Source organism: Gracilinanus agilis, chromosome 6 (assembly GCF_016433145.1).
Source record: "Gracilinanus agilis isolate LMUSP501 chromosome 6, AgileGrace, whole genome shotgun sequence".
In the NCBI taxonomy this organism is placed as follows: domain Eukaryota; kingdom Metazoa; phylum Chordata; class Mammalia; order Didelphimorphia; family Didelphidae; genus Gracilinanus; species Gracilinanus agilis.
The window spans coordinates 280,520,956-280,546,412 of record NC_058135.1 but is presented as its reverse complement, the minus strand read 5'-3'; the positions used below and the strand labels follow the sequence as shown (position 1 = coordinate 280,546,412).

Genomic DNA, 25,457 nt, shown 5'->3' with positions numbered 1-25,457 from the left:
TTATCTTGGAATGAAGAAATGGGGGCTTCAGGGGGCAGCTAAGTGACTCAGTGGATTGAGAGTCAGGCCCAGAGAGCGGAAGTCCTGGATTCAAATCTGACTCCAGACACTTCCTAGCTGTGTCACCCTGGGCAAGTCACTTAACTCACATTGTCTAGCCCTGACCACTCTTCTACCTTGGAACTAACACATAGTATTGATTCTAAGATGGAATTCTGGTAAGGGTTTAAAAAAAAAAGAAAAGAAATGGGGGTTTCAGGAGGGTTTGTTCATCCAGTCCCTTCCTGAGAGGGAATCCCCTCTACCAACACCTCTGATGAGTTGGTCACTTATCCAGATTCCTACAAGTGTCAAGAGTTCTTGGTCATCCCTACACAGAGCAATAGGCTCACTCTCTCTCTCTTTTTTTAAATTAACTTGGAAGAGAGGCGTGATCAGCTTGACAAAGCTGTGATCTAAGATTGAAAACTTCTCATCGACAGTTTGGATGGCCAGACTTTTTCAGCACACAGGCGAAAGGGACTTTACACCATAGAATACCAAGGCCGGATCCTTAGACCATACAATGTCAGCCCTGGAAGGGAGCTTAGAACACAGGACCTCAGAAGATCCAGGCCAATTTAGTTATCTCTGAGAAAACTGAGGCTCGTGAAGCTGAAGTGATATATTCAAGGGCATTCAGTGAGTTCTGCCCACTTTTCTGACCTCCCCCTTCCTCCCACCATTTAGGGCTTTTTCCAGATCATCACACTGCCCCCTACAAATGCTCTCTTAATGGGAGAACCATCTTCTTTGGGATTTGGGAGGAGGGGAGGATATTTTTGTCCCGAGGGTGAGTCTTTCTTCTACGCCCATTGTCCGACTTTTTTTTTTCTCATCATCTCTCATTTCTCTATTTTGCAACAATATCAGAATGGAAAGAGGAACTGCTTAGTTTACTGCCTCAGAAAGGGCTGCTCTGCTGGTTCACTTGTCAAGCTCTTTTGCCAGTGACTAGATCTCTGTGAGAGTTTTGGATTTATTGGAATCATGAACTGCTTGGAAGGAGTCCTTCTCTTCTGGACAGTCCTTGTGTTGGGGAAAGAGAAAGATCCTCCCCTGGAGAAGCCCCGCCAATTTGGATTGCAAGAATGCAGGAAATCCTTGAACCTCTCAGTTCTGGAAGTATTACCTGGTGGGGGCTGGGATAATCTGAGGAATGTAGACATGGGAAGGGTGCTGGACTTGGTTTACAGTAATTGCCAGACCACCGAAGATGGACAGTATATCATCCCAGACGAAATCTTGACAATTCCGCGGAAACAGAGCAACTTGGAGTTGAATTCTGAAATCATAGAGTCCTGGATGAATTACCAAAGCACCACCTCCTCCTCCATCAACACAGAGATCTCCCTTTTCTCCATGGCCAATGGCAAGTTCTCCACCGAGTTCCAGAAGATGAAGACCCATCAGGTGAAGCAACAAGCTGTGACCACCAGGGTCCAGGTGAGGAACCTGGTCTACACAGCCCAAATCAATCCCATTTCTCAGCTAAGCAAGGGATTCAAGAAAGAGCTCATGGATATTTCTGAGCGACTAGAGAACAACCAGACACGGATGGCTAACTTCATGGCAGAACTCCTGGTCCTCAGCTATGGAACTCACGTCATCACTAGTGTGGATGCCGGAGCCATCCTCGTACAAGAAGATCACATTAAGGCTTCCTTCTTAGAAGACTGCCAGTCTACCCGTAGCAGCATCACGGCATCCGCCGGGGTAGCATTCCTCAATATTATCAGTTTCAAAGCAGAAGACAGCCATTCCTCCCAAGAAGTCTTCGTCAAGAACTACCTCTCCAACCGAACCAACTCTAGGATCGAGAGCATCGGCGGGGTCCCTTTTTACCCAGGCATCACCCTAGAGGGCTGGCAAAAGAACATTAAAAACCACTTGGTAGCAATAGACCGTTCCGGTTTGCCGCTGTATTTCTTCATCAACTCTGACACTTTGCCCGATTTGCCAGCCCCCTTGGTGAAGAAGCTTTCAAAAACCGTGGAAGCCGCCGTGAGGCGTTATTATACCTTCAATACCTATCCTGGCTGCACCAACAAAGATTCCCCCAACTTCAACTTCCAAGCCAATACGGACGATGGGTCATGTGAGGGGAAGATGACCAACTTCACCTTTGGGGGAGTTTACCAGGTGTGTACCCAGCTTTCAGGGATGGAGGCTGTGCTTCTGTGCCCAGAACTGGAGCAGAAAAATCCACTCACCGGGGAATTCTCCTGCCCGGAAAACTACTCCCCAGTCCTATTACATTCCCATTTTAAAGAGGAAGGCTACAACTTCCTGGAATGCCACCGAAAGTGCACCCTGTGGGTTTTCTGTAAAAAAGAGTGTGAGGACGTGTTCCGGGTGGCGAGGGCTGAATTCAAAGGTTTCTGGTGTGTGGCAAACGGCCAGGTCCCTGAGAATTCAGGCTTTCTTTTTGGCGGTCTCTTTAGTGGCAGGAGCATCAATCCTGTGACCAATGCCCAGTCGTGCCCAGCTGGTTATTTGCCATTGAGACTCTTAGATGGTCTCAAGGTTTGCATCAGCCAAGACTATGAGCTGGGCTACAAGTTCTCTGTGCCCTTTGGTGGTTTCTTCAGCTGTGATGTGGGGAATCCTCTCGTGAACTCATCCCATCCCAATAATCAAGGTGGACCTTACTTGAAAAAGTGTCCAGCGGGTTTCAGCCAGCACCTTGCTCTGATCAGCGATGGCTGCCAAGTGTCCTACTGTGTCAAAGCGGGGCTCTTTACCGGGGGCTCTCTGCCTCCTGCAAGACTGCCTCCTTTCTCCAGACCACCCCTCATGAGCCAAGCTGCCACCAATACGGTGATGGTTATCAACAGTGAGAGCGAGAAGTCCTGGATCAAGGATCCCAGCACCCATCTGTGGAAACTGGCAGATCCTTCGGAGGTCCGAAGGACCATAAAGCTCATCCATGGGTCTGAAGGTACTTTATCCGGGGGGGCAGCAGCTGGAATCACAGCTGGCGTGACAGTTGTCCTGGCAGCCCTGATCACCCTGGCCATCTATGGCACCCGTAGGTATAAGAAACGGGAATATGAAGAAATAGGAGAAGAGAATAGAAGTCTGATGGAGGCTACTGATGAATATAGGGTATCAAAAGAAGTGGGAGGCGCACCCGAGCTAAGACAGGAGGGGTGTCCTTCTCCAGTTTAAATTTCTGCCCGAGCATCATTTGACCTAATCCCTGTCCAGGGCTCAAAGTTCTTCCTCTACTCTGACTTCTCTCCCATTCTAGTTAGTTTGCTGCCCTTGCTGTCTCGGGAAATAAGAAAGCAAATAATAAATATGCCTGGGACCATCTTTTCTCTACATGTGGCTTAAGAGAGGGGTGGAGTTACTCGATTCTACTTAATCTCTCTGAGCCTCAGTTTCTTCCTGGCTCCTGGAGAGGGGCAGATTGGACTCCGGTACCATCTAGGTACTACACTTTTCTCATTTCCGGGTACTATGAATTACTCATTTTTCTCTCGACCCCTCAAATGCCAGGAGTAACATTTTATATTTTCAGTCTTATCTGAGTTCAAATAAAGATGGGGGTGGGGGGGGGAGATCTTAGGATGGGAAGACCTTCTAGCTCGATGCTCTGATACTGTGCTCTTTATTTCAAGATGCCAAGGTCTAATTTCTCTCATTAACATCCCCGACAGGCTCAGAGCACAGAGCATCGACCCAGAAGAGCCTTTAGAATGTAGAGTATTCGGATATCGAATGCCAGAACATAGGGCTAAAGGGGACTACTGGCATTTGAGGCCCCCTCTCAGCATTGACAATCTATGTTAAATCAGCTTGGCTTATATGCAGGGGAAGAAGGAGGAAGAGAAAAGAAATGCTTAATAACTGAAAAATAAAATTTAAAACGTAATCCAACAAACATGTCTTTCTGAGCATATACGGGTGGGGGAGGAGGAAGAAAGGGGTGAATTACCAAAAATTAGAGGTTGACAGTCACCCCCTGCAGATATCAAAGCAAACAAGGAAATGGGGAGTCGGGAAGGTTTTTGAAATTTTGCCTTATAGCCTGAGAAACTGATGGGGAGGCAGGAAGGAGGTTACTCTTCCTGTCTCCAGTAATTCCCACTATGATCATGTCTTCTTACATGAAGCATCATCCTTTCAAACCAGTTTGTCTGTTTTTAAATAATAAAAAATAAGCTTACATTTCAGGCTTCTGGAAGCCAATTTCATTTAAAAAGATGAGTCTGTAGAAAGGGGGCTGCTTAGGGATGGGGTGGGTAAGGAGGATTCTGGGTAAGGAAACAGGGTGAATGGTGGGCAAAAGAGCAAGAAATTAAACGTCTTGGTTTCTAGCTCTTGGGGACTCGCTTCACTATGATCAGACAGACCCTACTAACAAAGGCCATGGGCCATCTCGGAGTATCCTTCCTCCTCTCCCCAACTCGCTTCCAACAAAAGCCCTTCATCCAGAATTACCTGGTTCAGACTAATGGTGGTCCTTCCAACAGGGCCATAAAGCTCTCAGATGTATTTTGTGGTACAAAAGCCAAATGTTTCTGCTCCAACGGCATCCTGGGAGCAGTGGGAAGGGAAAGAAGATGGATCGATTGGAGATATGCTACTGCCCTAGAGGAAACCGGAATTCTGAGCCATCAGCCACAAGAACCACTCAGTTTTTGTTCTTTTTGACCCTTACCTTACTAGTATTAATTCTAAGAATTAAGGCTATCAGGGTTAAGTGACTTGCCCAGGGTCACACAGCTAGGAAGGGTCTGGGGCCAGATTTGAGCCCAGGACCTCCCATCTCTAGGCCTGCCTTTCCATCCACTGAACCGCCCAGCTGCCTCCACCCAATGGCTTTCTAGCTAAGGTTGAGAGTAGTCTAGAGGTGAATAAAAAAATAATATACAACCAAAGGCTTCCAGATTGATTTGAATGTCTCTAGCTGAAAAGCTTTTTCTAGAGATCTGTGGGTGAAGGGAGGAGGTGAGGAGATTATTCCACCTAATAAAATTGTCCAGTTTTGTTAAACCAAGGTTCAGGAATGCTACTGCATAGTGTTTCTGAATGATGCGAGTCTAGAGCAGGGCTTCCAAAACTTCTTTGGCCTACCGCCCCCTTTCCAGAAAAAATATGACTTAGCCCCCTGGAAAGTATTATTTTTTATTTTAATAGCAATTAATAAGATAAATGCACCTGTGGCCATCACTGCCTCCCTGGATTGCTGCAGCACCCACTAGGGGGCGGTGGCGCCCACTTTGGGAATCATTGCTCTAGACCATGGAGAACCAATCCCATCCAGGCTGCCATTTTGTTTCGTTTAAGCCTGGAAGCAGCGAGTGATCTTCCTCAGCATCTCAACTAGCTTCTAGGGGGTGCCCTTTGCTCCGACGGACTCATAGCTGGGCAGAAAGTAACCTCACAGAAAGGATGAGGGAGGGAAGGAGGCTCCAGGGCAGTAAGGAAGCAGATAAAAGGTGGGTTCCTTCAGGGAAGATTCCTGCACCCCTAATCTGTAATGGTGAGGAACCTGCCTGCCTGGCCCCCTACCCCCATGGATAAGTGGTATTTGTGGTGCACTTAGCAACAGTGCCTGGTATGTTAGCAGGGAATCTGATGCTGCTTGCAATGAGATCACAGAGCCGAAAAGTTCCTTTCAGCTAAATAGCCCAGTGAGTCAGGAGGCACAAACTGATTAGCTACATGACTTTGGGGAAAGCCTCTTAGCCTCAGCTTTCTCATCTGCAAAATGGGAATAATGTCACAGGATTGTTGGGCTCCCTGTATAAATGCTGCCAGGAGTACATAAAAGGGGAGTTGCCTTTGTTTCGCCAATATAGTCCACTCCACTCCTGTACCCAAGTTTTTGATAAATCATTCTTAAAGGAACAAACCTGGGCCCCCCCCCCCCCAAGTGAGAAGAGAATCGGGAGGGAAAGGCAGTTTGTTTCCTTCTGCTAGCCGTTCTTTAATGGTGGCAGAGACAGTCAGGTAACTCGGGCCCCCAGGAAAGAGATCCCCGCAGAGCCCTCCAAGGCCCCCGGAGGGAAGCAGCCAACACCACCAAGAGGACCCCGAAGGCACATTGAGAAGTCTTCCTTTATTGTTCTGCACACAAGCCCGATGGGCACTAGGTGTCGCTGTCCTCCAGCAGAGCAGGACAGCAGGCAGCCAACAAAACAAAGCCAAACCCCAACACTTGTTAAACAAACAAATCAATAATACATCAGGACGTTGGCCCGCTCCCTCCCCCCGCCCCAAAGCCCCAAATCAGCTCCAACCACGCCGGATAGGAAGGAGGCAGGCCCTTCCCCGGCCGCCCCATGCTCGTCCGCGGGCCCCTGACCAAGTATAAAAACACAGACAACGCCAAAGGATACCAAGAAGGAAAAGAAGAGACACGACACACACTCGCGCACGCACCCACATACACACACACACACACTCACACGCCTCCTTCAGAGCCACGGCGAGGGGCTTCGGGGACTGGCCCAGCCCCAGGTGCCGGGCCTGGAGGAGGTCTCGGATTGAAGGCAGGACCCGGGTCCTTGCTGGTGCTGGGATGGTGGGGGCAGGACAAGAGCTCTCTCCTGGGGAGGCCATGGGTATGCAGCAGGGCCTCCCGGGAAGGAGAGCGCTGCCTGGGAGGGGGCCCACGGGCAGGCAAGGCATGGGCCAGGGGCCTCGCGGGGCCCCACATCTGCGAGTTTCCTCATTCTCAGGAGGCTCCTGAGCATCCTGACCAGGCTCAAGGATGGGGCCTCTGCCCACTGACAACACGCGTGGATTCTGGTCACAGGCTACACATTAGAGCCTTGGCAAAGGGAAAGGGGCAGAGAAATGCCCCACCCTCAGCTGGCACAGTGAAGAAGGGGAAGGAGGCTCCAGGGCAGTAAGGAAGCAGGTAAGGGTGCTGAAGCAAGGGAGCTGGGAGGGTCCTGGGCCGGGATGCTGCCACTTACTATCCCGGAACCTTGGGGGAATAACCTGACCTCTCTGGTCAAGGGCCTGCCTCGATGGCCTCCAAAGTCCCTTCCAGTTCAAAACCTGTGCTCCCAAGAGCCTTTAGGGCCCAAAGATCTCTCTGAACGCCATAAACAGAAGAAGCTGGGCTGGAGCAGACAAAGCAGCCCCCCTAAAAGGCAGGAAAATGCAACAAACACAGATTAGACACCTTAAGGGAAAGGAGGCTGGCCTGAGCCCTAACGGCCCAAGTGGTACTAACCCGAGTAAGCTGGCCAAGCTTGACCAATTCCCTGGGCTCCCAATTCTCTCGGGGCCTGCACTCCTGTCCCCCCATCCCAATCTTCCTTCCCCCCAGCCTGCTCCTCAGTCAAACCTCTCACTCTAGTACTCTTTCCTACCCATTTCCCCCTGGTCCACAACTCCTACTTCCCTTCAACTTCGACTCCTTTCAGTCCCTTCATCCGTCCCAACTTTGCTGGTTCCCAAAGTGCCTCCAGTATTGGCAAGCCCAGAGAATTGACCAGGGTTAAGAGAGAGCCTGGTGCCAGGCGCGTGGCAGCCACAGCCTTGTGTGGGGAAAATGAAAGTTAACTGCTGAGGACTAGCCTCTGCCCTGCCAAGAGTTTCGATTTGCCACTAAAACCCCAGAGCCCAGATCTCCCAAGGAAAGGCCCAAGGAAAGGCCGGCCGGCCTCGTCCTTTCCTCACCCTGTGGAGGGAAAGGGAAAGAGTGTCGGCTGAACCAGATGAGGGGCTCCTGCTTTCAGGGAGCTACCCTTGAAGGGAGAAAAGGGAGAAAGTGGGAGGAATTTCAGAATCTGCAGTGAGTGTGATTAGCTGATCTCCAGAGCACTGGTAAGAGCTGATGAGCCTTTCAAAGGAAGAAAAAAAAAATAATCCAAAATAAAACGTGGATCATTCCAGGGAGGAACTAGAAATTCCTATCCGTGTTCCCTCTAGAGGAAGTCACTGGCCGTTTCCCCACTCCCCTCCCCTGTGGGCAGCCATTCAGAGTGGGTTAGAGATCTCAGCACCAGCTTTTTCTTTTTCAATTGCATGGAACTCGGATCATGGAGCCCTTGACCACCACCATCATTTCCAAAACGGGTTCTCCGCAAGCAGCCCATGGGGCTGGCCTCCAGTCCTTATCGAAGTACCATCAAAAACCTTCCAAACATTATGAACTATATGTACATATATACGTCAGGCCCCCCAAACACGAGGCATATAAATTCAAATCCATATCCGGGAGAATCTCCCCCTTACACACAGTTCAAAGAACCCACCTTCTTCCAAAGGGAAACACAGTTCCCCCTTCTCTCCTCTCTGAACCCCAATTCATCCCCCGCTGGGAGCAGATAGCAAGAGAGAAGTTTGGGCCAAGGGAACCTCCCCTCCCCCAGGGACACAGCTTGGGCATGGACTAGGCCGCATGGGGGTGGGATGGGATTTTATCCCATTTAGGAATAAGTTAGGAACCCAACTGGATTCCAACCTAGGCTGAACTAGATCAGGAGATGAGGGCCTCCTCTTCTCCACAGCCAGGCATAATTAAAATGGCAGCAGCCTGGTGTATAGAAAGAATACATTGGAAGCAGAGGCCTTGGGTTCAATTCTTCATTCTAATTCTACCTGTGGGACCTTAAGCAAATCCCTTTGGCCATCTGGGCCTCAATTTTCTCATCTGTAAAAGAGGGGACTAGACTAGACTAGACTAGACTAGACTGCGTCCAGGGCCTCTCCCAGTTCTAAATCTCTCCTAGGTCAGAGGGGACAGAGTGGGGCCTGGGGTGGGCCAGTGAGGAGCTGTCCGCGGTCCTGATCTCGTCTGGGGAGAGTTCAAAGAGATGAGGATGCTTCTGCCCCAACCTCCCTCTTTCTACTAGTCCTTTCGAAGGCTGGAACAAATCCTCCTCCAGCTTTACTGTGAGCTGCATAAGAGCTGAGGGGAAACAAGGGGACACGAGTTGGTTCTGTTCAGATCCCGGAACACAGGAAACCTGGGATTCCAGCTCAAAATATAACAGATTGGGGAGGTGGGGGGGGGGGGAGATGAGGGATATGGCCCATGGCATGGACACAGATGGGACAGAGTCTGCTGTGGACTCAACTCACAGTGAATACATGAACTTAAGGGAACCAGGTCTCTTTTTGGCTGGGCTGACGTGAGTCAGCGGGGAAAAAGGTTCAAGGCCTTCTTTCCCTGAGCGCAGCTCAGAGGCTGGCTAGGATGGACCTGGAGGAGGGCAAGAGAATGGAGGGTCTTGGGTGGAAACCTGAATAACTCTAGGGAGAGCAGACTCAGGCTCCACTCCAACTGCTGAGGCCGAGGCTGAAGGGACGAAGCCAAGAGAAGAAACCTCAGGGCCATCAGCAACAAAGAACCGAAGGCCTCGTTGGAGAAGGCAGAGGGAGCAGGTGATGGTGATGATGCTCCCAGAGGCCTTGACAAAGCCTCCCTCTTCCCCAAGAGCAATCGCTCTGACCCCACATTGGCCAAGGCATTCAATGTCACAGCGATTTCACCGGTTCAGCCCCTCCCTCCCACCCACCCTGCACAGTGAGGGCCCTGCTCCCTTCTCTCAAGAGGAGAGGGAACGGCAACTCTGCCTGCAAAGCAGAGGGTAAACACTGACCAGAGGCTCCCAGAGGAGGAAGCCTCCGGCTTCCCAAGGCCCAGGGTGTGGAGGGATGGCCAGCCCTCATCTGGCCGGGCTGCTGGCCAAGTGCCCACGAGGGGGATTCCCTGCCCCCTAGGACTGTAGTCTCACGGAGAACATGGCGAGTGGGATTCCCCGTCCCATGTTCCCTCCTGTATCTGATGAGGTTTATGAATGACAGACAGAGCCTCTAAATCAGGCTGTCACCTGCGAGGGCAGAAGGAGGAGCAGAGAGCTACTCCCTCGACTTCCCGCCCCACGGCTGCAGCCCTCCCTCTCTCGGGCCTCCTCCACGTCTCAGTCCTTCTCCAGGGCAGCGCTGTCCTCGGCGATGCCCTGGGCAGCCAGCTCTGCCAGCACATTGTCCAGGTAATTGGCATCTGGGTAGCCGTGGCCTGTGAGGTTGGAGCCGAACTCCGTCTTGTGGTGGACCTCGTTCCAGATGACGGTGTCAGACTCGCCGGTAGTGCTGGAGGTGCCCACGGCAAAGATCAGGCGCCGGTCCCAGGCTACCAGCAGCAGCTTCAGCACCTGGGCAAGACGCACAGAGGGACAGACATTCAGGCCAAGACATGGGGGCCTGCATGGTTCCCAGGCAGCCTAGAGTCATTCCACTCAGCGCTGGCCCCTCTCTCCTGGGCTCCCCCTTGGCTCCCTCGTCTTCTCCTAACCCCCACCCAGGCCTTTCTAAACGCCCCTCGGTAGACCCACAACTGGAAATGAAGGGAATTTTAAGGAAGAGAAGTCAGTAAACACAATGAATGCCTTCTACGTGCCAGGGACGACCGTAAGCTTTAATAATGTCGTCTCCTTCGATCCTCAGCCTGGAGACGGAGGTGCCATCATCACCCCCAATTTACAGTGGAGAAAACTGATGCCGAGGAAGGTTAAGTGACTGGGTCGGAGGGCTGGAAGGGTCTGAGGATGGAGCGGAACTCACACTTCCTGATTCCAGGCCCATCCGTCTCTCTACTGTGCCCACTCCTGCCTCTGAGCCCACAAGACAGAACCTCAGACGAGCGTGGCTTTAGAACAAGGAACATCAGAAGGGAGAGAGAAGAAAGGACAGAGTTCGAGCTGGACGCTGGAAAGGACAGCAGAGGTAGGTCCTGCCATTGATCTAGCCCATCCATTTTACAGAGGAGGAAAATGAGACTCGGGGAGGGGAAATGGCTGCTTCCTGGTAGAGTGGGAAGCCAACCAGCCCTGGAGACCCAGCCTGAACCCCCAAATCTACTCTCCCTTTTGGAAAGGGAAGCAACCTCTTCAGGCCATCAAGGCCTAGAGCTCCCTCTAGGAAACAATGCCTGCTGTTCAAGCTGGGCCGCTCGGTTGTCCGTCCTGACACTAACGTGGACCTCCCTCGACTCCTCTTCCCGGACTTTCCACAATAGTGAAATCAATATTAACGTTGTTTCAGAAAAGGGTACGTCCCTCTACCGTGTGGTATCCCTACAATTCCCTTGCCTGGCTAGCACCCTCCTACACAGCACAGAAGGCTGACTCCTTGAGGGTATGAATTAATTCTTTGTATCTTGAGCCTGGCACAGAGTAAGAGTTTAATAAATGCTTTCCATCCATCCGTCCATCCGTCCGTCCATTCATTCGTTCACTTTCCTTCTTCAAAAGTAACTCCCAGTCCACAAAGGGGTCAGCCAACAAGGCTAAATCACGAGTCTGGTTCAAGAAGAGCGCTAAGTCCGAGGGACGCACGGAGAAAAAGCTCTCCACAGCCAGCAAAGGAGCTGTTGGAGTCAATCAAAGCATGCCATCTTCCTTTCCTTTTTGACTTTCTTATGGCATGTGTGATATGCGGCACGAGCAATATGGAACTATGTGCCGCGTGAAAGCCCTCGTATAACCTGTGTCAGACTATTTACTGCTGTGCGGAGTGGTAGAGGGAGAAAATCTGAATTCTAAAATGTCAGAAAACAGTCGTCAAAAAGTGTTTCTACACGTAACTGAAGAAAATTAATAATAAAAAAAAAGAATGAGTTTATGAAACATAAAGAAGAGCGCAAAGGGCAGGCTGAGGGAGGCCGTGGGGTGGCATCCAGTAGCCCGAGGCTCCCACGTCCCCGGGGCCTACTACAGACGGACAGTTCCAGACTGAAGAGTTAGAAAGATTGAACTGAAGTCTCAACGCTGAGGCCATAATACTGGCATGAAGATCTTGGGGAGATCCTTCATTTGACAAGCCTCAGTTTCCTCCTCTGCAAAAACAGGGATGAATCTGCCTCTGTCTGGAAAACAAGGATAAGGAAACACACTCCCTACCTTCCAGGGCTGTTGTGAAAATTAAATGAGATACTAGGCAGGAAAGCTCTTTTTAAAAGTTTCTATAAGTGCAGGTTACTATTGTTATTATTATTATTGAAGATCAGACAGGATCAGAGGCCTTAATAGGCTTATAATTGAAGGGTGTCCTGAGCAGTGCAGTCATGCTCACGTGGACAGCTACGCCTCCACACAATTAACTTGGCCACAACCTAACCAGACCCACCGCTTTTCATTTATTTAATAACAGCTCCCCTGTGTAATGTGCTATGATTTCCAAATCATTCCCACATTAATTACTGTATTTAATCCTCACACAACCCAATGAGATAACTACGACAGGTGTTATTATCCTCATTTGACATGAGAAATGGAGGCCCTTTAAGAAGGCAAAAGGACTGGTCCTGGGTTCGGGGAAGGGACTCAGCAAGGGAGATGAAGTTAAACTCCTGCTCTTGGGACTGACTGCTGGTCAGGCTGCCCTTCTGAACATCAGTCCATTCTCCTTCTCTCTTTAGAGCAGGAGTCAGCAACCTTTTTGGCCGTGAGAGCCATAAACGCCACATTTTTTAAAATGTAATTTCGTGAGAGCCGTACAGTGCTCACAGTGTGAGCTCCTGTAACAGCGCCTGAAAAAAATGGACTTTATGGCTCCTGCAGAAAGAGCCATATCTGGCCCTCAAAAGAGCCAGATATGGCTCGAGAGCCATACGTTGCCGACCCCTGCTTTAGAGTGAGGGTTCTTCATCTTTTTTAATATTCTAGATTCCTTTGACAGTCTGGGGAGAAAGCCTAAGAATCCCTTCCCAGAATCATGTTTTTAAAAAATATAAAGTTTCAAAGGAAATCTATTATGTTGAAATACAGTTATCAAAAGAGGAAAGAAAGAAAGGGAGGAAGAGAGGGAGAAAGGGAGGGAAGGACAGTATGAGGGAAGAAGGAAGGAAAAGAAAGAAAGATTGGGTTTACAGAGTCATCGATCCCAACTTGAGAATGCCTGTTTTAAGACTAACAACAATACAATGGTTAAGACTGAGCATATGTCAGTCAAAGAAAAGGGAAGAAACATGCCCTCATAGAGCAAGACACTGCCTGGGAAGCCCCAGAGGAGAGTAGGGGTCCGACTCCTATAAAAGTCCAGTTTGAGGATGGAGAAACACTCTCTGGCAAAAGGTCTGCTCTTGGCTACTACTTTTAGGTCAGTATCACTTCTTGCCCAAATGAGAATAGGCCAGGGATGACCCCAGGCCTCTTTGTTCCCTGTCTGGTAAGAAACAAAGCTCAGGGTTCCAAGTTAGAAACAAAATCGTTGACCCTAGGACAAAGCTCTTACCTTCCTCCCTTTCTCACTGTCTGGGAGGTAACAGTGTCGAGGGAAACCCCGGGCGGTGAAACTCTTCCCAGGATTCGGGTGTTCTGGTCCCTGATAGAATAAAGGAAACACAAAAAGAGTTTTTCAAAACATTTTATTTTTGAAAGCCTTATCTTCCATTTTAGAGTCAATTCTGTGTAATGGTTTCAAGGAAGAAGAGTGGTAAGGGCTAGGCAATGGAGGTGAAGTGACTTGCCCAGGGTTACCCAGCTAGGAAATGTCTGAGGCCACATTTGAACCCAGGACCTCCCATCTCTAGGCCTGGTTTTCCATCCACTGAGCCACCCAGCTTCCCCTGTTAAGTATATCTAATCAAGTCCCATGCTTATTAGTTGTTTAAAATTGAGCAAAGAAAAGAGATAATAAGGAAAAAGACTTGTACAAAAATATTTATAGCCACATTCTGTGGTGGCAAAAATTGGAAGATGAGTGAGTGCCCATCGATTGGGGAATAGCTGGATAAATTGTGGTATCTGTTGGTGATGGAATACTATTGTGCTCAAAGGAATAAAGAACTGGAGGAATTCCATGTGAACTGGAAGGACCTCCAGGAACTGATGCAGAGCGAAAGGAGCAGAACCAGCAGAACCTTATACACAGAGATGGATACATTGTAGCACGAGCAATGTAACTGACTTCTCTCCTAGCAGCAATGCCATGACCCAGGACAATACAGAGAGACTTAGAAGAAGGAAGCTCTCCACATCCAGAGAAAGAACTGGGGGAGCAGAAATGCACTAGAATAGAAAAATAATGATCGACCACATAGTGGGATAGGGATGTGGTTAGGGTTTTGATGTTAAAGGATCGCTCTACTGCAAATATGAATAACATGGAAATAGGTTCTGAACAACGATACGTGGATAACCCAGCGGAACTGCTTGTCAACTTTGGACAGGGGGAGGAAAGAGCAGGGGATAGGGAGGATTATGAATCATGTAACCAGGGAAAAATATTCTAAAGAAAAATTAAAAAGAAAAAAAAAGAAAGAAGAAAGAAATAAAATAAAATTGGGCAAGGAGATTTCCCTTCTCCAAACCTTGGTTTCCTTATCTGTGAAAATGGTACTAATAGGTTCGCTACCTTCCAGGGCTGTTGTGAAGAAAATCCTCTTTATGGATGAAAAGGAAGCACTATAGAAGCGGGTTTCACTTGCTATTATTATTACTGGAGAAAGGCTTGCCATTAGCACCTGATCATTTTTCAAACGCTTCCAAAGGCTCCCCTAGAGGGTCATGGCTCCATCTATGCTCACCTGAATCCCTGGGGGGATATTGTAGATTATCCGGATGGTTTTACAGTCTGGGTGCCCAGGCAGAGAATGGGGGATGAGGTGATACTCCATCTTCCCAGGGGGCTGGGTCCCTGTCTTGACACCATAAATGGTTTTGCAGGTTGGACACTGCAAACTTCCATCCTGTAAAGGAGGCAAAGAACAGAAACTGCTGAAATAAGGAGGAGGAAGATTTGGAGGCAGTTTAAGCTTAGAACAGACCTCTTAGCTCTCCCCTACTCCCATTCTTCCTGAAGAAGTGGCAGAAGCCAGCCTAAGAGGATGTAGAGGAAAGAACCCCTGAAAGTGGTCAGGACAGAGCTGGGTTCTAGTGGTCGCTTCACTGCTCACCAGCCATGGGGTCTAGGATAGGGCATTTCTCCTTCTGAGGCCTCACTGTCTTCAACTGCAAGACAACAGCAATGGATTCCATAATCTTGAAGGTTCCTCCGAGTGTTAATGTTCTGTATTCTCAAGTCTCTTAGACCGTTAACATCATATGTGCTGAAGCCACTTCCAGGCCTAACAATCTATGTTCCACGGCCCCTTCCTCTGGCTCTGCCATTCCATGCTCTAAGGCCTCTTGTGGCTCAGATTTTCTCGGCGTCTCTAAAAGAGCCTCAAGGGCAAGTCTCCAGCCCAGTCTGTAGGAGGGGTCCAAGAAGTGATGACTTCCTTCTCTCTGAACCCGGGTCCTCACCTGTGATAAACTACCCACGTCCTGGGATTGGCAGAAGGAAAGCCTCCACCCGGCGTCATGCCCCTGCCCTGTGAACTCTGCCCGGGCTGTTTGTGATCCTGATGAGCCTCGCACTGAGCCAGGTGTGGGGAGCTGTGCAAGTGGCATTGTGGGAAGGAGATTCAAGGAAACAAGAGGAACACGGGCAGGTGTAACAGGGCTCCAAGGCCCAAAGAGAAGGCCGCTAATGCCCACGTGGGCTGGCTCAACCGTTCTGCCCGTTCTAAGCCAGGCTAGTGCTGCTCAGGACCACGAGAGCCCGCTGACTTCTGGCCATGGAAGCAGCCCAAGGCCCACCTCTCCTCTGAAGCCCCTAGAGACGACTTGGGCCCAAGCTGATTTTTCCTTTTTCAGACATCAGACGATCACCAAATCTCCAGGATAGGAGAGACCTCGGCTGCCACCCAGTCTAGCCTGCACCACCCCAAAACTCCTCTCTACAAAGAGCCCAAGCAAGTCACTAGCCTTTGACTGACTCCTGCCAAGGGGAAATCCACTCACTCTTCAGGGCTCCCGGTTCCCCTCTGGGATTGCTCTCGTGGTTGGGAGGTTTTTCCTGACATCAAACTTTAATTTGCTTCTTTTCTCTTCCATCCATGGCTCCTGGTTCTGCCTCTGGAGCCACGTAGAGAGTCTAATTCCTCGAATCCATGAACAAAGCCCTCCCATCCCTGCCTCAGAGTTTTCTTTCCTCCAGGAGAAGGGCCCTTCCGTGGGTCTCACAGGACACGGGGCGGCGGCCCGTCCCCATCCTGGCTACCCGCCTCTGGATGCCCCCCGGCTTTTCAGCACCCATTTTACAAGGCAGTATTCAGAGAAGGACCACGCAGAGAACCTCAGCCGTGGCCTCGGGGAACACACTCCCCTCCTTCCGAGGAGGGGCCGGACAAGGCTGGAGCCCACTTGGCTGAGCGGACCCCGACACGTACCTTGTTACCGTTGTTGTACATGGCGACCAGGCAATGAAGGTGGTAGATGTGGCCGCACTTGGACAGCTTCCCCACCAGGTCTGGCTTGACCACCGGCTGGGGGCCCTTGTAGCCCGACGGCGCTGCGAGGCGCTCCATGCAGATGGTGCAATCCTGGGGGGCGAATGAAAGGAGGGGGCTCAGCTCAGGGGCCTCTCCGACACGCCGCCTCGAGGCATCCCTGGACTCCTCTCATTCGATGGGAGAGCCGGACTGCCACGAGGCTCGGCCAAGGCCCCGACACGGGCTGACGCAAACGGCTCTCCTCCTGGAGGTTGTGATTATCCTCCCTACGAATGAGCCAGAGCTCAGAGCAGCCAAACGATGGTTTTGCCGTAAGCAGAGCTCTGAAACAGAGAAGCCTGAGAGGCGGCTGTGGGACAGGCCTCGGGACAGAGAACCTGCCGGGTCCAGGCAGGAAGGATCCTCCTTACGGATCCCAGAACCACGGCCCAAGGCCAGGGGGATGCGGGAACCTCAGAGATCCCCACAGAGAGGAAACTGGGAGCCAGGCTGGGAAGAGAGCAGGGGGAGGCCGCCTGGCTCCAGGGCCCGGGAGGGGTGGGGAATCTGGAGGGAGGACAGACAGACAGACAGGAGCAGAGCTCAACCTGGATCCCGATTGGGGAAGAGCCTTCAATGACAGCCTGGGCTTGTACCAGGTCTGTGGCCTTGTCTGTGTATGTGCGTGCCCGTGCGTGTGTGTGCGTGCCTGTGTGTGTGCGTGTGCATGTATGGACGTGTTTGCTGTGTACATATTCCTACATCTGGACATGCATGGATGCAAATACATGTATTTATTTTGAAAGCTCTTTCAACAGCATTAGTTTTCCTTGTAATCCTACAGATTGTATGTTTTGTTCCTAAAACACTTTTTCTGAGAAAAGGTTCCTAGACTTCGTTAGCTCATCAAAGGGGGTCCTGATGTGAGAAAGATGAAGAAGTCACAGCTTGGGGAGGCCAGAGGGAGCTGCGGCCCGGGGGACGGCCACGAGTCCCCGCAGCCTGCCCGAGGGACCCCCCTCTCCACCCCCATCTCACCTCATCCGGGGGGTGGCGCACCTTCTGCAGGTACTTCTTCAGCACTTCTTCTGGCGTCTTCCCTGCGGAGACAAGGAGGTGAGGGGGGCTGTGGGAGAGACGCTGCTGGTGAAGTGGGTGCCCCCGAGCTCTCCGTGTGGACAAGCAGGGGTTCGGGCTTCCCCAGCATGGGGAGGAAGGATCCCTCCAACGGGGAACTCAAAGACCAAGGGGTCACCTGGACAAACCCAGCCTCCCTCTCCCAGGCCAGGATGGTCAGAGAAGGAAGAGAAGGGAGTGGAGGCGGAAAAGTGAGGGGCCGTGGAGAGCCAGAGAGAAGGCTGGGCTGCCTGGAAGGCCAGGGAGCCATCGGGGAAAGGGCAGTGATGGAGGAGGCAGGAAGGAAAGAGGCACTGCAATTTAATTTATTTTGTTAAACACTTGCCAATGGCATTTTAATCTGGTTTCGGTTGCCCATAAGAGTTTCAGGTTTGATGCCTCTGACCCAGGCCAACCTCTTCTTTTTTCTTTAAAACCTTTACCTTCTGTCTTGGGATCAATACTGTACATTGGTGCCAAGGCAGAGAAGGGTAAGGGCTAGGTAGTGGGGGTTAAGTGACTTGTCCAGGGTCACCCAGCTAAGAAGTGCCTACAACCAAATTTCAACCCAAGTCCAGGCCTGACTCTCAATCCATGAGCCACCTCGCTGACCCCCATCAACAAATGGGGAAACGGAGGCAGGGTGAAATAGCTTGCTCAAGGTCACAGGGGTAGTAAGCAAAGAGCAGGGCCAAAGTTAGAAGCAAAGGCTCTGACACGCTTAGAGATGACCAAATCGAGTCTCAAAGTGTGGTTTGTCCAACGTCACACAGGTAAGACAGCAGAGTGGGAACCTGAACCAGTGCTCCAGCATTATGTCTAGCTTCCTATAAGGCTAAAAGGAAGGGTGAGTAGGTGGCTCAGTGGTTAGAGAGCCAGGCCCACAGAGGGGAGGCTCTGGGTTCAAATGTGGCTTCAGACATTTCCTAGATGGGTGACCCTGGGCAAGTCACTGAACCCCCCATTGCCTGGCCCTTACTGCTCTTCTGCCTTAGAACCCATACACGGGACCAATTCTAAGAGAAGGTAAAAAGTGAACTCTGGTGAGTTTCTAAGCCACAGTCCAGGATATAAAGCCAGAGCTCCAGCCATCAAGCCAAGGCCAGCTGAAGGCTTGACCAGAAGCAGCACAGGGCAGTGAGCCAGCGTCAGCCTCTAGGCAACAAGACAGGCCACGGGACCTCGCAGGGGCCCAGACAGCTCTCCAGGACAACCTGCTTTAGCAAAGGGAGTCCCCCGGATGGGAGCTTCTCCTTCCTAATGAGGAGAACGAGACTCCGTGAGGTTTCCTGAGACCCAATGAAGGCTGGACCCAAGCGGAAGTTACAGGGAAGGAGAGGAGGCCAGAGGGTTCCCTATTGTCTTGGGATTCCAGAGCAGGCCAGACACCGTCTGCCTTTATCCCACCAAATCTCCCCTACAGCCTTCATTTTACAGAGTGAGGAAGTGAAGGGCAGGCAAATGATTTACCCAAGACATTCAGTAAGTCAGGGGGAAACCTGGGGAGATTCACCCCTGGATCTCTGGGCTCCTGGGCCCTGATTCCTTCCAAGGCACCACAAAGTATCAGAGAAAGCCTTAAATTCTGTGCCCAAATAGGGTGGGAGTCACCCAGTCAGCCAAGGGGCTCTCTCTCACACCTGGGCCATAGGAAGAGGGGCCAATCTCCCCAGCTGTCTTGTGCTTTCCATGCCAGAAAGAGCTTCGGCCTATATTTCCTCCATTTAAAACACACACAGACACACACACACACACACATGCTCTATACTCAGAAGGTAAGCCAGATGAGCTGAGAGAAGAGGAAACTGAGGACCCAAGAAAGGAAGTCACGGAGTCAATAAATAATAGATATACAGGAACCTTAGCATGTCAGAGAGGGAGGAAACCTAGAACAAGGCTCATCAGTGCTGGGAGGGAACTTAGCGCATGGACCATCAGAGCTGGGAGGAAATCTAGAACAAGGACCATCGGTGCTGGGAGGGCTCTTCCAACAAAAATGTCAGCCCCAGGAGGGCCCTTGGAGTCTGGCAGGTCGGAGTCAGGAAGGGCCTTAGAGCAGAAAATGCCAGGTTGGAACAGATCTTTAGGATATGAGATGCCAGGGGTAGGGGAGAACCGGGCCATCTGGATTCTGATAAGGAACCTGAGCCCCCGAGAGGCAGCCACTTGCCCGAGGGGCACACAACTCACTCGCGGCACAGATGGTCCTCGAGCCCAGCTCTCCTGACTCCTCCGGTCCAAGGGAAGCTGTGAGGGGAATTACCTTTCTTGGCTTGTTTTTTGGTGGTCTTGCGGCTTGTGTTGGAGACCCCTGGGATTGACTTAATTTCGCTCTTGCTGACTGGAGGAGGATGCAGGACCAGCTTCGGTGGCCGGGTGAGGCACACGGGCAGTCCGGCGGCACTCATGAGGATCCCTGTGATTCCTAAAAGGGGAGCAGGGAAAGGAAAATGGATGAAGAATGTCCCATCCCCTTCCCTCTGGGCCTCCTCAGATTCAGGGATGCCTCCTGACCCCAACCTCGACTCCCCCTCCTTCTCAAGAATCACCCGACCCATCTCTGCCTCCTCAAATCCCCTTTTGTTGCCAAAGGACATTCAAATCCCCTTTTCTCTGACAAAAGAAACCTTCCCCTTTCTTTCCCTTGCCCTAAGTCCCACCTGCCACGCTCAAACAGAGCCAGAGTAAGCCGTGTCTGCTTCCTAGGCAGAGGGGGACAATCGTATCTCTGCCAGGGCATTGTTAGGGGAGGCTTTAAGCCTTCCAACACATGGGCCTTGAATGGTCACAAAACAAATGACCACAGACCATGGAGAGGCCCCATTTTCTAGCATTTAGAAAATGTGCATTTATAAAGTCATAGCGAAGGGCATTCTGTTCCCCGAGGAGGTCAAAGTCAGAAAGGTCCCATTTATGCCAAAATAATCGGCGCGACACCTTTTGTGGGAGCAAATAACCGGAAACACAGTGAGCACCCATCAAGCGGGGGAAACCGAGCCCGCAGTGGTACATTAACGGGAAGAAACGTGACTGGGCCGAGAGAAACAAGCGACAAGAGCGAGGCGGGGACACCCGGGAATATGGGGAAGATGGACACAGAATACAGGAAGGAGAGCAGGAAGAGAACAGACAGAGCAATAAGCCGGAAGAAACAAAACACAAATGAAAGGAAAATGGATGTTGTGTCCTTATTGTGGCCAGTCTTGGTCCTGGAGGAGAAATGAGGAGACTCTCCCTTCCCTGGAGAAGGCTATGGAAGGTCTTGTGGCTACAATGAGAAGCCTCGGAGGCAGCTGGGTGGCTCAGTGGATGGAAAGCCAGATGTAGAGAGGGGAAGTCCTGAGTTCCACTGTGGCCTCAGACACTTCTCAGCAGTGTGACCCTGGGCAAGTCACCTCACCCCCATTGCCTAGCCCTTACTGTTCTTCTGCTTTAAAACCAATACACAGTATTGATTTTAAGTTGGAAGGGAAGGTTTTACATTTTTTTTTTACTTTTTTTTTAGAGAGAGAAGGCTCATTTTCTGGGTTTGTTTTCTGTGTGTTTTGGGAGTAGTGGGGGGAAGAGTTAAATATGGGAATGTCTGTGGTATAAAACCCAAAGGCAGGAGTAAAACTTGGAGGTAAAAAAGGGGGAAAGTTGTGGTCCCAAAGTGTCCCTTCCAGTAGCCAGCTCTGGGCCCCGAGCCACGTTCTAGCCAGTTGGGGGGCAAAGCCAAGGGGCCCCTCTTACCTGCCAAGGCCGGATTTACAGGACTGGACCCATTCAGATTCTTCACGGGGACCGTGGGGACACTGAGTAAGGAAAGAACAGATTACGTTACTCCCTGTTCTGTGGGGGGGCGGGGGTGTGTGTGTGTGGTAGGGGGTTTGGGGGGTCTGATCCAGAATCTCCAATCCAAGAGCTTCCTAGACCTCTCACTTACTGCCCAGGTGACCTCAGACCAGAGACTTCCCTTGTGGGGGGGCCTATCTGATGGGGGCTGCGCCGATCAGGGGGAGCCCCTGGCCCAGGGAGGCCTGTTGACAGCCTCTGTAGGGCCCCAGGAGCTAAGAGAGGAAATGCTGCATGTCAGAGGCCTTCTTCACTCTCAAGGGAGGAGAATTCTCTAGAACAGGCTGCCGAGGGCCTATTCGCTGTCCTGGAGCCTAACTTAAGGCCGACTTAAGAAATGCTTGTTGGCACATGTGAGCGCTCCGATGCTCTGAGCCCTGAAAGCAGCCCAGAGTCGGGAGGATCTTTGCACAGGGCCGGGGGCCGCACATGCCCCTTCTCGGCCCCGGCCGCTGCTTCCAGGATGTGGACGAAGCTCAGCTCTCTGTGAGCAAGTCCCGGCCCACAGACAAGAGCCACCATCCAGCAGGTTTTGGGCCACAAGACCCCAGGCGTCTCCAAAGCCAGATGACTGGCTCTCTCCTTCCCCAGGAACAGGAAGAGTGAGCTCTCCCACATCCCCAAACAGCTGCTCCCCACACCCTGGGGAACAGTGTGGGGGGACAGACACTTTTGGGGTGGGGGATCCTCCCAACCCTGCTGCTAAGCCAGCTCCCCCGAAGCCCAGCCAGACCTGGGCCTCCCGACGAGGGCTTCCGTGGTGGGGGCAGGCCCTGGATTCAGAACCAGGAAGACGCGGGCTCAGACTGGGCTGGACACCAGGGGCACGAGCTGGGCCAGTGATCTCCCCTTTAAAATAAGCAGCCTTCGGCAGGCGCCAGTGTCTTTCGGTTCTGATGTGAGGAGTCTAGGTCTGAGGGAATGGATACTATCCGGGGGGGGGGGGGGGGTCAGGGGGGGCAGTGAAAAAGCTCACTCTAGAACTGGGGGATCCTTAAGGAAAAGAGAAATCAGGAACAAGAGCCACCCCTAGTCCTGTTTCTACTGAGCTCAAAAATGAGAGGAGGAAAAGTTGTGTGAGGTCAGACAGAAGAGGGGTGCCGCCTGGCTTGGGGGATTCCAGAAGAGGAGACAGGAGGGGCCCCTGTCACGTGGCCACCATGTAAGCAAAGAGTCAGGGATCAGGGCAAGAGGGATCCCCATTCACACAAAGGTGGGGAGTGAGCAGGAGACTCCCTAGAGCCTGGGCGCCCTCCGTCGGCCGAGCTAGTTCTCTGGGCCTCAGTTTACCTTTCTAAGGGAAGAGGATTGGGGAGGCCATTTCTGAGATCCCTTCTAACTCAAATCATCCACTGGCTTAGCTCAGCCACTGTCCCTGCGTGCGTTCTCTGCGCTGAGGAATCGGCTCAGGCCTGGGAGGGGCTGCCTGGGCAGACGGGGATTTTGTAGTCCCTGTTCTCGGGGGCCACATGCTTCCTGGGTGCTCTCCCGAGTGCCCATCCCGGCTGATGGGTTGCTGTGATTTGGGTGACAAAAGCCACCTTTGTTCCCACAAACTAGCCTGGCAGGTTTCCCAACCTGACCTGGGAAAACAGGAAATACCAGCCAAGAAGAGGCCCCCAGCAGGCCTGTCTGGGGAGTGAGACCCACACGGGCAGACTCGTCCAAGCACTCTGGGGGGGGGGGGGGGGGTGCCGGGAGTGAGGCTGGAGCCAATGGCCTGCGGCTGCCCTTCCTTTCTGTCCCCCTTTGTGGCCGAAAGAGGCCTAACCTAAGACTAAAGATCCAAGAAAACCCCTGAGCAGCCAAGTGGCGCTGGGGGGGGTGGGGGTGGGGTGGAATTAGAACCATCAGGTCCGCTGTGCTCCGGCCTATCTACCTCCCGAGCCCCTGCCTTGAGCCCCCGAGGAGGCCCCGGCCTCGGTGCCCAAGTCCACGCTGGCCACACCATCTAGGCTGTCCCTTGGAGGAGAGGCTGCGGCCCGCCAGCTTGCTAGGAAGGCGCCATCATCCATCAGGGCCACCCGCTGGTCCGGCCCCGCTGGCCAATCAGAAGAGGCCTTCGGGCTGCTCCCCTCTAACGTGGGCCCAAAGGAGGGAATGAAAAGCCTGGGCCGGGCAGGGGAGATCACTGTAGAAACCAGAGGGAGAAGCTGGGTTTTCAGGGAGATAAACGCGGCGGCCCAGGAATCCCCAGCGCCGGACAATGGGCTGTCACTAGGGTAACTGCGGCCTCGCTGGAGATGGACAAATCACTAATCTGGAGGAGACACACAAGGACGACTCCCGCCCTCCCGGCCTACGTGCTGTCTCGCTGGATAATTCACAGGGTCCTTTGTGCCCCCGCCCGCCCCAAACCTTCCACGGTCCCCTTCCTCCGGCCCGTCCCCTCCTTCTGCCGTGGGAAAGTTGCTCCAAGAGGTCACGGGCAGAGGGGAGGGGAGAGGGGGTGAGCGCCAACAGAAGGCCGACGGCAGAGCCACACAAAGGGGATAACACGCTCATTAAGTGGCCAAGAAAGGGCCCAGAGAAGATGGGTTTGGGGCTGGGGGCTGGGGGCTGGGGGGGAGCGGAGGAAGAATGAAAGAGGAAAAGCCTGGGAGATAGAGAAGGGGAGGAAGAGGCCTCTCTTGTCCCGGCAACAGTGTGAAGAGGGAAAGAGACTCCTTTCTATGGGCCTTTTGATGGCCAGCTGCCCGCCCCGCCACCCCTGCCCCTGCCTCCCATTCTCCTGGCATGGGCAGGCGAGAAGAGGAGGAAGGACAAGCCCGGGGTTCAAGGGCCCCCCTCCCCAGCCTACACCCCAGGCCCTCCTCCAGGGGCTCTGGGAATGAGGAGGCCACGCGTGGTCTCGGGGCCTGGTCAGAGCGTGGCATGTCGGAGGTGCCCGGCTGGAGAATGAGTGGAGGCCGCCCCGGCTCTTGGGCCTGGGATGTGAGGGGAGTCTCGGGTCCTAGGCCTGGCAGCCATCCTCAGGTCTCTCCTCCAGAGCATTTTCAGCCGTGTTCCCCCTTGGCTGGGCCCACGGAGCCTGTTATTTATGATGGGCACTGGTGGACCCGAGCCTCCTCAACGGTGGGGGAAGGCCAAAGGCCATGGACAGATCTGGGGCTCCCCGAAAGGAAAGAGTGGCTGGGAGAGGCCCTAGGCAGAGGGGAGGCAGAAGCAGCTCACCCCCCCCCCCACCCCCCCACCCAGGCCTTATTTACCCCAGGCCGTGGCCAAGGCTTAAGAACTTTCTTGGTTGGTTGGACAGACTTAGCACTGTAAGGACTGGGCCATCCTCTAGGCCCGCCCTCAAAGAGGGGGAAAGGGAGGCCCCCAGAGGGGTTTCCTAGTCACTCTGATCACTGAGGCAGGATGCGAACCCAAGTCCTTCTCCGTGCCAGGCTGACCCGCCCAAAGCCATGCCTGGATTCGGTATTCTGGCTGAATCGGGGTTCAGGCCTCTGATCCCCAATCCAGACACGGCCCTGGCTGAGGCTGCTGGGTTTTCTTTTTGAACCCTGATCTTCCCTCCATGCTGTGTATTGGACCGAAGGCGCCGGAGGCTGAGTGACTTGCCCAGGGTCACACAGCCAGGAAAGGTCTGAGGCCACATTGGAACCCGGGACCTCCCTCTCTAGGCCCTGCTTCCTATCTTTTTTGCTGCATTCTACACCAGGAGAACTCCTAGGAGAAGGTGCATGTAGCGGGGTCACCCCCTCCCCGGGGGCCAGCCGCCATCTTACTCGGCCCCGCCCTCCCCTCCAGGCGGCAGAGAGGCCAGAGAGCCCCGGGCACCTACCCGGAGGCGATCAGCACCCTGGACTGGGCGATGGCCAGGCGCTGCAGATTGGTGCGGTTGAGGGTGGCCAGCGCCACCCGCCCGTTCTTGCCGGCAGCCCCGGGGGGGCTGGCCGGGGAGGCAGAGGAGGTCAGGGCGGGTGCACTGGAGGCCTGCCTCCGGTTGGCCTGGGAGGTGGCCGTCTTCCCCGGGCCCCGGAGGCCCGCCCCATCCGGAGGCTTGGGCCCGGCGCCCGGAGGCGGCAGCAATCGGGTCCCCGCGGGGGGCGGCCCGCTCTTGCGGGCGACCAGGGGCGGCAGCAGCCCCGCGTTGGCCCCTGCGGCGGCCTTGACGCTCATCACCAGGAGGCACTGGGGGCAGGAGCACGGCGGGCCTGGGGGAGAGCTGGCCGGGCTCGGGCTGGCGGGCCAAGACTGCGCCTTGGGCAGCGCCCCCGCCACCAGGGGGTAG

General features: G+C 53.0%; 2 protein-coding genes across 2 annotated transcripts in view; one reads left to right on the top strand and one right to left on the bottom strand.

Annotated features, from left to right (window-relative positions):
- Window positions 1-1,029: 1,029 nt before the first annotated feature.
- MPEG1 (macrophage expressed 1) lies at window positions 1,030-4,203 on the top strand. Its single transcript, XM_044680624.1, has one exon. It carries the CDS (start codon window positions 1,030-1,032, stop codon window positions 3,208-3,210), a length of 2,181 nt encoding a protein of 726 aa, XP_044536559.1. The 3' UTR covers window positions 3,211-4,203.
- Window positions 4,204-9,935: 5,732 nt separating this feature from the next.
- The window catches only part of DTX4 (deltex E3 ubiquitin ligase 4), a 26,230-nt gene continuing 10,708 nt past the window's right edge, over window positions 9,936-25,457 (bottom strand). Inside the window, exons 3-10 of the mRNA XM_044680876.1 lie at window positions 25,008-25,333; window positions 21,119-21,180; window positions 19,650-19,811; window positions 17,309-17,370; window positions 16,229-16,381; window positions 14,543-14,704; window positions 13,249-13,338; window positions 9,936-10,169 (exon numbers count right to left, since the gene is read on the bottom strand). Coding sequence (XP_044536811.1) covers window positions 9,936-10,169; window positions 13,249-13,338; window positions 14,543-14,704; window positions 16,229-16,381; window positions 17,309-17,370; window positions 19,650-19,811; window positions 21,119-21,180; window positions 25,008-25,333 — 1,251 coding nt within the window. The remainder of the gene's footprint in view (window positions 10,170-13,248; window positions 13,339-14,542; window positions 14,705-16,228; window positions 16,382-17,308; window positions 17,371-19,649; window positions 19,812-21,118; window positions 21,181-25,007; window positions 25,334-25,457) is intronic.

Coding starts and splice junctions, on each gene's coding strand:
- MPEG1 (XM_044680624.1), top strand. CDS start 1,030: ATGAACTGCTTGGAAGGAGTCCTTCTCTTCTGGACAGTCCTTGTGTTG.